The sequence below is a fragment of the Papilio machaon genome, chromosome 20 (assembly GCF_912999745.1).
Source record: "Papilio machaon chromosome 20, ilPapMach1.1, whole genome shotgun sequence".
Taxonomy (NCBI): domain Eukaryota; kingdom Metazoa; phylum Arthropoda; class Insecta; order Lepidoptera; family Papilionidae; genus Papilio; species Papilio machaon.
Window position 1 is genome coordinate 3,817,614 of NC_060005.1, and position 17,641 is coordinate 3,835,254.

The 17,641-nt window shown below is 34.6% G+C and overlaps 1 protein-coding gene and 1 long non-coding RNA gene across 2 annotated transcripts; one reads left to right on the plus strand and one right to left on the minus strand.

The window, feature by feature from the left end:
* Positions 1-2,916: 2,916 nt before the first annotated feature.
* LOC123722134 lies at positions 2,917-5,662 on the minus strand. Its single transcript, XR_006756431.1, has 3 exons — positions 5,376-5,662; positions 4,958-5,041; positions 2,917-3,997 (listed from the first exon to the last, which is right to left on the minus strand). It is a non-coding gene; the product is annotated as an uncharacterized LOC123722134 (long non-coding RNA).
* A 2,233-nt stretch (positions 5,663-7,895) lies between these two features.
* LOC106716354 (dual specificity mitogen-activated protein kinase kinase dSOR1) lies at positions 7,896-14,257 on the plus strand. The gene is made up of 8 exons (XM_045682817.1): positions 7,896-8,206; positions 8,782-8,951; positions 9,272-9,547; positions 10,167-10,360; positions 11,649-11,813; positions 12,403-12,570; positions 13,389-13,544; positions 13,738-14,257. Exons 1-7 carry the CDS (start codon positions 8,088-8,090, stop codon positions 13,506-13,508), a joined length of 1,212 nt encoding a protein of 403 aa, XP_045538773.1. The 5' UTR covers positions 7,896-8,087; the 3' UTR covers positions 13,509-13,544; positions 13,738-14,257.
* The last annotated feature ends 3,384 nt before the right edge of the window (positions 14,258-17,641 follow it).

Sequence of the window (17,641 nt, forward strand, 5' to 3'; positions counted from 1 at the left end):
ACTCGTTTTAAAACGAAGTTATCGATTAAAATGAATCGATGGCTCTAAACTAAACGTCATTGTCAAACGCACCGTTGTCAAAATCAAAAGAAAAGGGCAATCTCCATAAATTGAAGGGGAGGCAATAATGTACAGCCACGATAATGCACGACCTGATAATGTACGGCCCAATAATTCATGTACAAACAATGGTTTGTTTGTACATGAATTATCAGGCCGTGCATTATCAGGGCGTACATTATTGGGGCGAGCATTATCGGCACGGGCCGATATTGTACAGCCAAATAATGTACGACCTGATAATTCGTGTCCCATAGAAAGTAGGTGTACACGAATTATTGGGTCGTACATTATTTGGCCGTACAATATCTTGCACGGACTGATAATGCACAGCCCAATAATGTACGGCCTGATAATTGGAAGCCAACATGGCGGCCACTCAGCTGTCAGAATCCTAATAGCCAATCAGGAGCGTTTAATTCTCTATGATTATGCTTCGTTTAGACTACTTTACTAGTTTAGTTGATGTTTTTGTATTGCGAAAAATTTCAAATCTCGCGCCCTTTTCGACGGTGAAAATTTAAAATAAATTAAATTAATTTAGTACATCATCCATAGGTTTTAAAAATTACTGGACAATAAATGTCCACATGATATTTGCATACTATTTTATTTTATTTAGTATTATTAATTTAGAAGCAATAACGGTGTATTTTTGAATGAATGAATTTTACAGTATGACTTCCATCTTGACTTGATCCATAGTACTTCCTATTTTCTAAATTGATGATATGATTATGTATTTTGTATTCCCTTGTCTTTTTAATATGTTTCTAAAATCATATGTTTCTTGAAATAGAGTTCTCACTTTGGATATGCTCGAGTTTTTATGATTTTATTCAGCGATAATATGGAATTTTAATAGTGAGAGAAATTTCAAATTAGTCCAGTAGTTTTGTAGTCCTTATAAAGCAACCAAACAATTAATCAAATTTTTCTTATTTATAATATTGGTTACCAGTTAATTTTATAATACATTATTTTATTCTATATTTTGTAATATAGCGATTTTACATAACATTCAACTTATTAAAATGTTTTGATAAAGCAATTCAAATCAAGATAAGATTTAGATGATGATATTAATTTATTTTAGTTTCTATTGAGTGTATATTTATATTACAACTCCAGGAAAATCAATTACAATTAAAACAATACAATCTACATATTTCGTTTTCCCTAAATTGCAGGCGGCCGACGGTAAAAAGTTTCAGTCAAAATTTTAAGTAGAGAGAAGCCCGAAGAGGAGTTATTTTTTTATTTTGTTTGCGATGTTAATTTACCAAAATCATTTATATAAACAAACTTAAGTTGCTATTTGTAAGCTCAATTGTTGTTACAAGCTTACAATAATTTTCCTGACGTTTGGCGCCATAATTGTGAATAATTTTACCTGTTTTACATAACTATATTTCTTGGTTATATAGAGGGGTGGGTTATATATCCTTGGGGACATTTTGGTAGAAACATAATTCAACACATCTACAGTTAATTCAAAAATTGACTGTCAACAAATTCCAGTTCAGTTCAATTTCAAATTTTTGTTGGATGCACACTTGCTATGAGAGCTCATTAAGATGAGTCATATAAAAAGGTGTTAAAATGGGCTAACTCTACTCAGCTAAGCTTTTTGTAAAATCAATAACTTTAGCCTCCAAAAAAATTAACCAGTTTATATTCATACAATGGGTAAGGATTAATCTTAACATTTGTAAACGCGTGAGCATTCGTGGTAGGACGCGTTACGTTCAATTGTATGTTTGCCTTAATTTTTGGAAAAAATAATTTGAAATGCGTTTTCAGATATGTACTAACATTTTTTCATTGACCCATACCCATTATAGCAAATAACCACACAGAGCAATTTACTAAATTATCAATTCACCGGTTGGCTCTAGCCATCGCGTAAAATGATATGATGGGAGGACTTTGTAACAGGACGGCCAAGAGTAAGAGCTTTCTGTGACAGTTATTTTGTCGTTACTAAGCTTTCTAAAGGCAGGGGCATGTGGGGTTCGAACCACTAAAACCCCCTCGGTGGCCAGACTCGAGTGCAAAACAAGAAGGTTCCGGGATCTCCAAGAAACGCACCGGAACGTTGTAAGACTTGTAATGAGTAATAAAAAGAGAGGTTATTTTCAATCTTTTATTGCTTTATTCAATAAATAACATTTTACAGAACGGGATTCCATATGTAGATCCTGGGAAACAAAGTAAAAAATTAACCCATACTTAAATTTTTTTAATAAAGTATTGTGATTTATACAATACAACCTAATAGAGAAAACTTTACAAATCAAAGGTTAATATATAAAACATATGTATGATAACAAAAAACTATATCAAAGAAACATTTACATAGTGATAATGAAAACAATTATCTCCTTACTACATTAACAGTTTATTCATATGCAGTTATAGAATATGATTTTATTTTTTTTGAATATTTTTTTATTGGGAAAGTTGTTAGCTATCGGTACTTAACTAACTTTGACGTCAAAAACTAATTACATGTTTTCCAATTTTTTTTTTTTTTATGAGAATATTTTAAACATACTATGTGCCTCGGGGGAAACAGTTATGTGGGAGTCTCTCCCGGAAGGGAAGCATACCCACTAAACCACCTCTAGTTCCTCCTACGCATGGTAGTGGAGATACCCTGATGTATCACCACTATGAAGCTGGATCAACTACCTTAGGAAAGGCACATCGGAACTATAGTGCACCTTCATCCCGGCCCTTAGTGGGAGCTGGCGGGTCCCCCCGTACCCGCCAGCTCAAGGCTATTGTAACTATCCTTTTTAAAATATATACAAACTCTCGGTTTATACAAAATTTTGAAGTAGACTAGGACATCAAAATTTGTATATCTTTCCAAAGGTAGAATTTGTTATTTGTGCAAAAGATATTTTATATATGTGATCGTCTAATTTAGGACTTTGTTCTCCATTGTGTTTTTATAGTAACTGATTCTTTTAGGTTATATTAGGAGTAATGACTATTCACTTTCATTCTCGAATCCGAGTTTAGTATCTCTTAATAATTAATTTAAATTAAATGAAAATAAAATTTATCTCTAACATACTTGTAAAAGGTTTACAAGCTATATTTACAATACCCATTACAAGTATCTAGTCGCTCCCCTCATTTCTTAAAAAAAATTCGATTCGAAAATTGAACATTAGAGCGACAGACTGGGCGAATTACATAATTTAATTCAAACAAACGGTCCAGACAAGTTTGGCATTGCGTGTGACCGCATGGGATCAACACCACTTCGAGTGGGTTAGTCGCACAGATGTTGCAACGAAGGGGTTGAGGTTCGCGATCAAAATCGTGGCGGGGGGGAGACGCGGGCAGGACATCGGCGGGTACCAGAATAGGAGCCTGGACCACCTCCGGTGCTACCTGCTCAATGTTGTCTGCAATGACAACTTCTTGAGCGAATTCTGGGACGTTATCTACAACAGCCTCAACGCCTACGTCCAACAATCTGCTCGTTTACACTCTCTAATCTGTTATAATTTGTTGTGGTCTTGGATTGCCAGCTGCTTGCCAAATTCTAAGGAAAACTGCCTCATACAGAGGACGGTTCTGCATCAGGACTACAGCAGGATGAAAATTGTGTCCAGCAATTATACTGTGTACCGTTAAAATTTGGCAAATTGACAATCCAGCTGGGACAGTCAGGAATGTTCCATCGATGACTAGCACTTCACTGTCAGCGATGCAACGTTCGAAACCGCGCATGACTAATATGACAGCTTTTCCTTCCGCCACCGACACAGTGGCGAAAAGAACAGGACTTAACAAGCCTTATTAGGCCACCGCATATTCCTCCAAGGTGAGTGGCTGAGCCGGCTGTGAGTTTCTCCTCCACTTCCGCATCGATGGCAGCACACTCTCGTAGAGCAGGTGAGATGCAGCATCCGGATATCTGTAAAAAAACATTCCAAAATATTTATTTCAAACTATATTACAAAACATATCATCTTGCTAATTTTTTTTTTGCATTGAATAAACTACTGCACTGTTTGAATATTCTTTGACTTAATAATAATAATAAAAAATGTTTATTTAGGTTACACACAAATGTAGATACATAAAATAAACAAGGTACAAATTAGTTGGAAGGTGGTAACACTAAAAGGCCTGGGCTCGGCGAATAGCTTGCCCGGAACGACAACACCGATTTTCAGCCCTCGCCTTATGGAGAATAAACCAAAAAGGAAAAATGAAGTTTTTAACTGTTGGTAAATTGATTAATCAACGAATATTCCTATAGGGATGTTTCAAATTAAAATTATATAATTAATATAATAAACTGTTAACTATGTAAATAATATATAATAATGTGAATAATAGAAAAACATAATGTGTCAAGAAAAATATCAAATCGCTCAAACTGTTATCAGGTACAGGTGTTATACCTCTAAGTATTCCTAGGTTTTGGCTAGACACAAGATTTGATCTTTGATCTTCTCTTTAAAAGTGTGTTTGCTCATAGTTACATTCCTGAGCAGACTTGATTGACTTCTATTATCCTATGTTACTCCTAAATAACAAAGGACACTTTTTACATAATATTTACTGTATTATTTCAAAACACAAATGACTGCACTGAAGTAACTTACATAATCTCAACAACCATTGGTAGTGTTTCTATTTACACAACCACCAGTGTATATAGATTGCACTGAAGATTTATATTTAATATTTGCATCACCTTACCTGCTAGTTACTAATGCTATCATAGTTTTTCATAGTAAATCATCAATCAAAAGAAAAAATATACACACATCACTTTGGTATTCTGAACTAATTGAATGTCCAAATAAAGGGTCCATAAATAAGGTGGTGTAAACAACACAATTCTTAAGAAATAGTTATCACTTACCTGGCAGCTTCTTCCTCATATATGGCATTCAGAGGAATACTCTCCTCTGAAGCCCTCCTCTTTAGTTCCTGGAACATTGTATTGCTGAAAAGAGAGAGGGTTATTTAATAACCTTGAGTAATTACTTTTAAACCGGGAAAATCCATTCCCACAGAAAAGGACCAAAAAATATAACATGGGCAGGGCTGTCTCAGAACAAAATATCCAAAATATTTTATTACATATACTGTCAAGCAAAAGTGCATATACAAACTTTGCACATAAGCATGAAATTTACAACAAAACAAGTGACTTTTAGTTGTAGTTGGCTTTTTACAATATTACTTACAGTATTCTTTATGAACAATAAAACAAGCCTGCAACTCAGCCTAAAGGTCATACACTAATAAAAACAAAGAAGGTATTTTTGTTATCTCACCAATTAAGCACCCAGGGAGTAGGGGAATGATTGTGCTGCCCAATCGTCGGTCCAGCTTTAAACGTTGAGTGTCGAAATCGCAGTTTTTGAATTACTTAAAGTAATAAATCCCATCCCGCAGTATCCAGTGCGCTGGACACCGGTCGCTGGCGCACCTCATGATTGTCGAGGCCCCCCTCGAGCGACTGACCACATAAAAGTTATCATCCCGAGAAAACCACCTCGAGTTCCCTTTGTAGGGAAACTACAAGAGGAGCTCCAGGTGGCCTGGAAGCCTCAGGGTGACGGGGATCGGGGACAGCTTGCTGCTCAGCCATTACTAAAAAAAATCCAAAATTTATAGTATTTAGGTGAATATAAAAAACGTTGTGTCGAAATCGCAGTTCTTGAATTTTAAATTTGAATAAAAAGCACGAGTGTGGATAATCCAGCCAAGCACTTTAGAAACGAAATGACAGACCGCGGTTATATTGGCGGTTCGGTTGGGTTTGAAAATAGTGTTGCCACACAAACAGTATAAAGTTTTTAAAAATTCCATCAGAACAAAAAAGAAATATTTGATTATCGTATTAAGTGAATCTAAAAGCCTCCGCAGACAAGAGACTTATTCGCACAATAGTCTAATCGGCACATAATGTGAATAAGCATGTATTAAATAAAATAAATAAATAAAAATCATTTAATTCAGACCATAATAAGTCCATACATTGTTAGTAAAATAATACTTATAACTATGTTAGTAAAGTTAAGATTACAAATTAAATTAAATATTGAAGTAAGCACACTACAGCGACTGACTATCGGTCGACCAAAAAATTGAATTGTGCTTAACTTTTAATTTTAAACCATATAAACATTCAACTATCGAGACTTCTTCATGTGCATAGCTGCAATTGGCGCATATACACTGCCGATTGTTTAGTTTACTCGTCGATTAATTCCTTTGCTACATTTCCCCTGACGGTATTCACATAAGATGTGTACTAAAATTCTAATGCTAAATACGGCGAAAAATTCGAGTTGCTGTTGCCGCGATAAAGCATCGTCTTCACTCAAAGCCGGACTGCTTGGGCACACTATAATCTTCGATAATGCAAACGAAAACTTTATTTTAAACTTTTACAACATGTTCCTTTTAACAATGATCAAAATAAACAACCAAGTCGTCATAGTAATTTTATTTAATTTTTTCATTATGATTTTCTTCCTTTCTTTTGTCATTGTCATTCATTGTCTCACGTCTCTCGCCAGTAACATCAACGTCCTCCCTCGACGTGAAGACCGATAAGGTCGTACAATTTTCTCAAACTCTCAGATGTCTTTCAACTGGAGTTCAGTGGTTACTTCTCTACATTAACCTCACCATATATTAGAAACTGTCGTCTAAAGAAGTGTCGAATCCTTGTGTGTTTGGTTCGTCTGTGGAATCGTGACGTAGGTCATTGGGAGGATGTTTTACCAGCAGTTCCATCAGATCATTATTATGCACCATCATTAATGCTTCCGCATGAAAGATTCTTTAAACATCCTCGTAGAACAGTAGACGGAGCACTCTTCTCGGGAAAATTCAGAACCTGCAGGAGGTAATGAAGTTGTGTGAAACGATGAAGCTACTTCTCTTCGGCGATCCTAAAGGTGGTGATGTGGTGTTATTTCAACCTTTGCATTTTTCATAATTTTTATATTTAGAAATTGTTACGTTGACATTGTCACTGTAATTTTTAATGAAATAAAATCAATATATTTGGTGTGCCGTTTATTTATTACATCGATATGTCTGTTAAAAGATTGGTATTCTTGCTTCAGAAATTTAGTGCAGTCTTAAATTGAGGTGGAGTGTTGTGAATGGGATCTTCTTGAGGATCGAAAGAGGTTGTTGCACTATTAGGTTGATTCTATAAGGAAGATATATTTAAAACAGTAGAGAAAATATGTGCACGAGATAGAATTTTAATTTTATTATTTTACGTTGTTGTTCAATCAATTTATTACTTTAATAATAAACATTATTTAAGTAATTTACAGTGTGTAATTCCTAACCAAATTCTATCAAACTGCGTTAAATCAAATTTATTATTTTTTAAGTATTTGTTATAATTTGTGTTACATTTTTTGTTATAGTGGCAACAAAATTTCTTTTCTTCATCCCAATCTAAACGAGGCACAAACCATAAATGACAGAATAATCTGTTGACCAATAAGAGACCAGGTGAGCTGACCAATCAGGGAAGTGGTCATGAATTATCGGGCCGTGCAATATCACCCCCGTACCGTTAATGTACAGCCAAATAATTCGTGTATAAGTAAAGCACGGCCTAATATTCCGTGACCAGTGGTCGCCAATTATCAGGTCGTACATTATCGTGGCTGTACAATATCGGTACGGTCTGGATAATGTACAGCCACGATAATGCACGACCTGATAATGTACGGCCCAATAATTCATGTACAAACAAAGGTTTGTTTGTACATGAATTATTGGGCCGTGCATTATCGGGTCGTACAATATACGGACTCAATTGAAGGATATGCTATAAAAACTTCGTTTTACGATAATTTTCGAATTAATTTGTTGATTTTACAGTTAATTTAATAACGATTACATCCTGTATATAGTCAATTTGTTTATTAATGTGATTTCGTAATTACTTTGCGCAAAAAGGCGCAAAGGATTCACCTTCATTTTATTACGATGACAAATGTGTGTCCAGGATGAGTAAGATGTCGAAGAATAAATTAAATTTGACCCTCCCACCAGGGTCTATTGACACTGCTCCGGCAATTACACCGTCTAATATGACCCCACAGCTGAAATCTGCCACTGCTACTGAGTAAGTATAAATTATCTAATGTTAAAATGTATTGTTCCAAAATTGTAGCAAAACGAATTCTTATCGCCTCATAAAGAAAGATAAAGACATTTCGCACTTTTTAACAAAGCAAAATATATATTTATATATTTTATATGTTACACATTGCATTACTTTTGTTAATATTTTCAGGATGATTTAAAAGTGTGTGATCATTTTGTATTACCCAGAAAAATATCCAGAAACTTTTCGAATACCCAGAGGAAGCTATTTTTACCGAATTAACTCTGCACTTAATTTCAAACAATTTACTGTATTGTATAACATTACTATCAGACTATTGATTATTTATTTGTATATGCTGGTTATATTAAGATTTATTCAAACAAATTTATCTTAAGAACACAAAATACAAATTTAAGTGTTCAATTCTTAGTTACATAATTGTATGAACACTCGAAGTCTTTTCTTAGTAAATAACATCTTTAATAACTTTACGAGTTCTTGAAATCTACATCAATTTGTACATTCATTAATCTAATTTACACAATTTTTGTTAGTAGATTTTTTTTTTTAAGTTAATACATTTATTTTAGGCGGCAGGGTTTAGCTGGGAAATCAAAGACAAGTATAGAGGCCCTGACTGAAAGACTGGAGCAGATTGAGATGGATGACACGCAGAGGCGACGCATTGAAGTGTTCCTCTGTCAGAAGGAAAAGATAGGAGAACTTAGCGATGATGATTTTGAAAAATTAGGGGAACTAGGTAATCAAACACTAATAGATATCAAATAAATATATCGACGCTGGAAAGCGTAAACGCTGTAACCCCGAAAGTATGAACTTTACAGGAGAGCTACAAAATCATAACTCGTGAGCTGATACGCCTACAAGCATGCGGTATTTAGCAATGTTGTGTAGTTTGTGCTAACCTATAATAAAATCATTATTGTTTGATAATGGTTGAAATTATTAACGTGTGAAAAACATATTCGCGATTTCAAGGGTTACAGCGTTTATGCTTTCCAGCGTCGATTTCGGATAGGCAATTGTAATTTTAAATCTGTTTTTTTTTTTCTAAATTAGGACAAGGTAATGGCGGGGTAGTTATGAAAGTTCGCCACAAATCAACAGGCCTTATAATGGCGCGTAAGTTGATCCATTTAGAAGTGAAACCGGCTATTAAGAAGCAAATAATCCGTGAGCTGAAGGTGCTGCATGAATGTAACTTTGCTCACATTGTTGGTTTCTATGGTGCATTCTATAGCGATGGGGAAATATCAATCTGCATGGAGTATATGGATGGTGGATCATTGGATCTTATTTTGAAGAAGGCGGGAAGAATTCCTGAATCTATTTTAGGTATACTCTTTTTTATTTGTTTTATATAACCAAATCATAATGCACCTTTACTTACTAGTTTTCATCCGTGACTCTGTCTGCATGGCATTAAAAAAACTTTATAAGTAGCCTATAAGTTCTTCCAGACTATGTTCTACAACCATGCTAAATTTTATCAAGATCTGTTGAGCCATTCTGGATATATATTCAAACAAACGTCCATCCATCTAAAAATTTGTATCTTATCTATATAACATATATAAAAGAAAGTCATGTTAAATACACTATTTGTAACTCAAGAACGGCTGAATCGATTTGACTGAAAATTGGTGGGCAGGTAGCTTAGAACCAGGAAACGGACATAGGATTTTTACCCCGTTTTCTATTTTTTTATTCCGCACGGACGGAGTCGCGGGTAAAAGCTAGTTTATAATATTAGTAAGATGTCTAATTTGACTCTCCTGCATATGAAGAGACATTTGTATTATTATCCTTGCTACTTATTTCTTAAATAAAATATTTGTAGGATAATGTTTCTAAAGTCCTCTCTCTAACTAAACCAATTGTGTGTGTGTTTTATTAAAAATTTAGTTTATTTTTGGTTTGTATTTCTTTACTTGATTTTTAACAATTGTTACAGGCACAATAACATCTGCGGTGCTGAAAGGGCTAAGCTACCTACGTGACAAGCATGCTATCATGCACCGTGATGTGAAGCCTTCCAACATCCTCGTCAACAGCAATGGTGAGATCAAGATCTGCGACTTTGGTGTCTCTGGACAGCTCATTGATTCTATGGCCAATTCCTTTGTGGGTACAAGGAGCTACATGTCTGTGAGTATAGTAATTGATTATTCCTAATATATTCTGCTCAATTAACTTTTTTTTTGTGAAAAAGAAAAAACGTTGATAAAACCTTTTTCATTTGTCAAAAATCAATTCCACTTTGTTAATAAAAAGAAACTAGTTATCAAAATTTAATTTCTACATAATGCAATGTATAAATAAACATCAAATCAGTTCCAAATATGCATGCCAAAGGTCTAATTTTAGTCCTCTTTCCCTTCCCATCCTTATTAGGAAAGGATAGGAAGGGGAAGTGGTTTTGGCGGAAGAGGGGATGCATAAGAAGGGAAAATTATATTTCTGTGTGTCCCCTTCTCCCTAGCTTAAAGGTAGGTAACGCATCTGCAATTGCTGATCTCCACGAGCAGTGCACACTATTTCAGCGAATGCAGATGTCCGTTTGCTCGTTTGCCACCTTTTGATATAAAGGTTGTCTTGTACAAAGAAAGGAAATTAAAACAATTGTTGGTGCTAATCATTGTAATTAACATATAACATTGCCGTGTCACAGACGGACAGATTATTTGTAACGACTTTAATGTATTTGAAAAGATAATTAAATATATGTGTAATAATTAACAATTACAAACCATGAAACATTTATTTGACTTTTGTGAATGTTTAAGAACATGGAGCTAATTTATAGACGTATCTTTGTCAGATACGACTCTGAATGTCACAAAAACATCACTGTCACTTCACCGTTAAAACGTTAGCAGTTAATAAATGTGTTAAGAGTCCCACACAACAGTCCGCCGGCCGATATTAGTCTGTCAGTTAATCGCAATAGACCACACACAGGTTTTGAACTGACCTACCCACTACAGGCTGTATTGGGTAGGTCAGTTCAGAACTACTAACAGACTCATATCGGCCAGCGGACTGTTAATGTGTGGGACCCTTTACAGTTGGTTTCCGAGACCAAAATCTCTGTATAAAACATATCTTCATATATAAGATACTAGCTTTTACCTGCGACTCCGTCCGCGCGGAATAAAAAATAGAAAACGGGGTAAAAATTATCCTATGTCCGTTTCCTGGTTCTAAGCTACCTGCCCACCAATTTTCAGTCAAATCGATTCAGTCGTTCTTGAGTTATAAATAGTGTAACTAACACGACACGAGATAACAATATTTTAAAATTTGGTCTCAAAAACCTGCTGTAAGTGATATGTACAATAAAAATGTTTAGTTCTCTCTCTCCTTAAGTACATTTAAATCTTTCACTATAATGTTATAACTTGAATCCATTAAAATTTTATTTAATTGTTAACAGCCGGAACGTTTACAAGGTACTCATTATTCTGTACAATCAGACATCTGGTCTCTGGGCCTGTCATTGGTAGAGATGGCAATTGGCATGTATCCCATACCACCACCTGACGCTAAGACATTAGCTACCATATTTGGAGGACAAAATGAAGATCATTCTCCGGGACAGGTATTGTTATTTATTAGCTTTTATATCATATATCTAGTTTTATCATAAAACATATTTATATACTATAATATCATCAGGATACATACTGAGGGGCTCAGGGCCTACCCTAAGTTAGGAGTGACTAGGCCATAGTCAACTATGCTGGATCAACTGCGGGTTGACTTCACACATATCTTTGAATTTCTTCTCATATGTGCAGCATCACGATGTTTTCCTTCATCGTAAGAATACTGTGATTTAATGCAATGAAATATATTTTATGATAGCTGACTTAAACTAAGTTTGGTAATTGGTATTTATTTTTTTACTAATATTTACTGTTGCTATCTCTATCTTAGTTTTTAGTACTATCTCATCTTTATTGGAGTCAAAAATGCTAGCAATAATAGCAGTTGTTTTAAAAATATCTGAATTAGTGGCCTATGTGACCAGACTATTTTCTATGTCTGCCACATTTCAGTGATACTTTTAGTCGTTCAGGACAAACATCCATCTAAACATTCGCATTTATAATCTAGTAGTTGTATGGTAAATGTATGGCTTTGTTGTAAGGAAAATCTAGTATTTTCAATAATGAATGTATTTTTAGGCTCCAAATTCCCCTCGTCCGATGGCGATATTCGAGCTACTAGACTATATAGTGAACGAGCCCCCGCCGAAGTTACCTGCGGGGATATTCTCCGATGAATTCAAAGACTTTGTCGACCGCTGCCTCAAGAAGAATCCTGACGAGAGAGCTGATCTCAAGACATTGATGGTATGTTAACACTTTAAAGGTTATAGTCGAAGTATAAAACTGAGTTAAATTCTAATTATGATAGAACTAATTGTCGCGTTGGATTATAAAAAACTTAATAAGTAGCTTATGTGTTCTTCCAGACTATGTTCTACGTCTGTGCCAAATTTCATCAAGATTGATTTAGCCGTTTCGGAGATACCTTCAAACATCCATCCTTCCATCTAAACATTCACATTTGTAACAATAGTAATATTATAACTGTACTAGCAGTTGCTCGCGGCTTTGTCAGCGTAGTAAAAAGTAGTCTATGATATTCCCGCGAACATCAGCTCCCTTCCAATCAAAGTCTAGTCGAAATAGGTCCAGCCGTTCCAGAGATTATCGGGAACAAATGCAACTTGCAGATAGACAGACAGACAACAATTTTGAAAATAGGTTTTTGGTTATTAGCTACGCATACACATCACGTGTACGAAATATGTTTTTTTTTCAATATTACATACAAACACTTAAATTTTCTTAATATTAGCTATATTAGAGTTAACCTTCAGGCATCAAAAGGTTGAACGTTTGTATATTTTTTAAAATTCAATTGGTAGGTGATTGCCGCTTCTTCATCATCTTCTATATATATAAAAGAAAGTCGTGTTAGTTACACTATTTATAACTCAAGAACGGCTGAATCGATTTGACTGAAAATTGGTGGGCAGATAGCTTAGAACCAGGAAACGGACATAGGATAATTTTTACCCCGTTTTCTATTTTTTTTTCTACCGCGCGGACGGAGTCGCGGGTAAAAGCTAGTATTTAATATTAATGAAATTGTGTGGTGTTAGAACCACGAATGGATCCGTCAGGCTGAGGGTGAGAAGGCGGACATAGCGGGGTGGGTGTGCCGCACCATGGACCTGCTGCCCGCCACACCAAACTCTAACGTGTCTCCTTTTTCTTCATAAGCTGCAAGAAATGCATACTTTCATCAGCGAAAAAGGGTACGTACATACATACATACATACATACAAGTTCACACATATTGTATTAACACATTCAATGCCACCGTAATTTTGAATCAGTGGCACTGAATGTGTTAAAGTTCCATGACACTTCTCCAGCGTCTTTTACTTCCATACACAATAAGTTGTTTCAACAAACGATAGTACTAATGTAATAGTGGGGGGGGGACAGGTCAAAACATTTCGCAGGAGAGAGCGGGCGAAACGATCAGTGAGGACGCTGGCTGCGAGGAGTAGCCGGGGGGCGAGCGTTGTATGTCAGCCGCACGCAGTATGTCAACTCTAGGTACCATTAGCATGACCGCAACCGCAGTGACCGCACACCGCAGTGACCGCAAACGCAGTGACCGCACACCGCAGTGACCGCAAACGCAGTGACCGCACACCGCAGTGACCGCACAACGACCACACTCTCACGGCCTCGCGACGTTCACACTTCGACCGTCCTAAAACAGCCCCACCTCAAACCCCATGTTAACACCTTCACTGCCATCGACTCTGCCGAGTTTAATACGAAAAATCTTGTGGCATTGAACGTGTTAATTGGTTTTAACGTCCGAAGCCGTATGTGTGTTATTCGATGTTTAGATTAATCTAAAACAAATTTAAAAATGTTATTATTTCTTCGAATGTATTATCTGTTCATGTTAACGTGAAAATTTATATAAATAAATAAAAAATAACTTGAAAAGGTTAAGATAAAAAAACAATACACGGTACCTCTGAGAAATTTAAATCAATTTATTTGTACCGATGAATGTATTGAGAAAAACTTAAAAAAAAATGATATAATGTTACGCTAAAATGAACAGATGATATTGTAGTTAGATGGAAAATCATAATCGTAATTGATATTTTTGAAATGTTAGGCTTTCCAAACCGTATACTGGTTATATGGTGTAACGAAAGCATTTGTATTATAAGATTCAAACTTTATGGCGGCTCGGCGTTAGCTGCGCATGTCTGTTGAGCCACTGCGGCTGGAAAAACTTACGATATTTAAAATTGTGCTTTGCGCAACGTTTCGAGGGAATTTTCGAGCCGCCATAAAGATCGAATGGCTGTGTCCTGTCTACAGTATCGAGGTATCTGCGACATAGAGGTGTGATACTAAAACATAGTGCATCTTGAGCGATTTGTCTTAAAATGATTAATAGAACAACTATTCGATTAATGGTCAAGTAGAGTTGATTTCACTAGTCGCAAGTCGAAAAAAAATGTTTGTAGTGTTTTGACATATTTTTTCTTTGCTGAAAGTGCGTAATTCATGTCAGCTGATAATTGTTGATTAAAATATAGTTTTGAAGGCGTCCAGCTCAATGGCCGCGGACGCCTCGAGCGGCGGAGCATTCAAATATCGCCGATACGACGATATGAGAGTGTTCCACAACTCGGAAAACTCAAACACTCTGTAAAATAATATTTAAAAAAATATTAGAATACAAGAAAACTGAAAAAAAAAAACGCGAGCACGTATTTTTATATCATAATGCACTTTTCCGTTTGATTAGTTGTTTATTCGCTTTGTTTTAGTCTCTTTTTTACCTCTTATATCGAGCACCTTAGTACTATGTAGAGTTTTATCACCATCTATAATATTGCAATATAATCGCGCTAGGGAGGAGCGATGTCGCATTTAACGAAATTTCATAAATAATTTTAATCAATGTTATCGATAGATTTTTGCTAATTGGCAATTTGTCAATTTTTAAAATGATCTGTAATTTAAATTTGTGACGAATTATTTTATACATGCAACGAAATATAAATAAAAATTGTAGCTTTTAAAATCGATAAATCATCGGCCATCCCTAGTTTCGTTGCTTTTGTGTGTGTGACCCCGACTTTATACGCTACTGCTGCTTTATACCGGATTTTTATATTTAAAATGCTTTATGTTGCTAAGTTTTAGCAGATTCATTAACACGTGTCCCTAACAGTAAGATTCCATTGCCGATACACTCGAACAAAAACATTGTCCCTATCATTATTTTAAAAAAAAGTTAAGATAGGCAATATGTTTTTGTATAGGTATATCAGCAGTGGAAACTCAGAGCAAACTTATGAATGGCTATCGTTGAGTTATTGGTTAACAACATTTTATATTAGGTCGTATCCACACAGCAATTTTAGATATACATTTGTTTCGTGCATAGCGTTTCATAGGAAATTGCGAGCTGACGTAAACTTTGAATGGAACTATACTTCTTACGATGTGATGTGTGCGGTGTGGATGCGACTTATATTTTTGCGTGTGACGTCACCGGCTTAGTTTTCGCTTTAAAATGCCTCGTCTTCCTGTTGATATTGTGTTTTGGAAACACATAGGAACACTTGCTATCCCTGTTTTTTTTTTTTAAAGAGAACGGTAGAGATAGTAATATTGTTTTAATTAATTATTGCGACAGTGAACTTTCACTTTTTATTATGGAGTGTTTTGGCTTTTGATGTTAGATCGAGCTTCGATTACGAATAATACGCAATCTAGTATTTTTTTTTTCATAATTACGTGATTTAATATTAATGAGTAGGAACGAAAATTTTTAATATTTGATGGTCTGACGATAAAATTGCATTCATAAGCTAAAATTTAGTATATAAGCGATGTTTCAAGCATTTAAATACATAAGTATATACTTGTGGTATATTTTATTTAGTTTAGTTTTTTATATATACTGCGATTTTTTTTATATATCTGTCAATGTGTATTTTAAGTAACGTGATGAATGGAAAATAAATATTGCAAATATATTGATAACAAGCTTTTTCAATTGTGAATTTTCACTTTCGTATATGTTCCATGTTAGTGTGTCTTAACCTTCCTTCCTTAAGTCTATTAGTATACATATTAAAAAAAGTAATTATACGTATGATATGTAAAACCTCATCATTTAAATGTCTCTTACTGCAGTTTTCAGTAGTCAATTGATCTTAGGTTTCTGAGACCGAAATCTTCATTTAAAAGATATCTCTCTTTTGTCCAAGATGACGATATGTTTTATGTAGATGTTGATTTCAAAAACTTACGGTAACAGGGCAAAATTTGACACTTATCTCTATAAATGGATAGATCATTGTTTGGTTATTATGGCTTTTACTTAGTTCCATCTAAAAAGCACCTGTTGAATTTCCTGACAGTTAATTCTTCTTAGTTCGAATCCTCACCTCTGTTACAGACTGCAATCGTTAGGGCCAAAAATAACGAAAATCAAATCGGCACAAAATACAATGGTTTATGACCTGGCCATGTATAGAGGTTTGTTGTTAATTGATCACTAGTCCTTTAATTTAGATTTAGTAAAATAAATGTATACTAAGGTGACCTGTTACGGACTCTGAGTACGGCAGTAAAGTAAATATTTAAACTACTGATACTTTTTCGGTTTTTATGTTGTCGTGTGTTTCCCCCATCCCTTTTCATAAATTATTTTAAATACGTAATATTTTATACATACAAAATATTTTGTATTTTCTTTTTATCGGATGGAAAATTCTGAAAGGTTATGAAATATCGTATTCGCGTAAAAAAAAAACACCAATAATGTAATGAAAAATTTAATCGTTAATAAATAAAACTCATTCTTACATTCATTTTAATATAAACTATATAATATTTCATATATGCACGTTTTTTAATCTAAATGTCTAGTTAATGTCAAAAACATTATATTTTAGGTGTCTAGATAAAAAATTTCTAATATTTAGAATTTTTTTGGTGTTAATAATCAAATTTGCAATCTTTTTTTCTGTACAAGAGAACGAAAAAAAACTACATAAGTAGGTAAATATGATTCAAATTGTTGGCAATGTTAAAATTAACCGTAAGTCTCTACTACAAAAAGACGTATGAAAAAAGGAACATGACTTTAAAAAAACTGAGAACAATATTTATAGGCAGTGGAAACTCACGGTTAAAAATATTGTTCACCAAAATGCCGCTAAAAATAAAACGAAGTGTATTTAATTTTAAATAGTTCCTGAAATTGTAATTTCTAGAAACTCTATTGAGGTTTATGAATAAAATTTTAGAGCGTATATTTGTTTTTCTATTATTTAATTTATCCTTTAAAACCCAA

Coding starts and splice junctions, on each gene's coding strand:
- LOC106716354 (XM_045682817.1), top strand. CDS start 8,088: ATGAGTAAGATGTCGAAGAATAAATTAAATTTGACCCTCCCACCAGGG. Junction 8,207..8,781: donor AAATCTGCCACTGCTACTGA/GTAAGTATAAAT, acceptor CATTTATTTTAG/GCGGCAGGGTTTAGCTGGGA. Junction 12,571..13,388: donor CTGATCTCAAGACATTGATG/GTATGTTAACAC, acceptor GTGTGGTGTTAG/AACCACGAATGGATCCGTCA.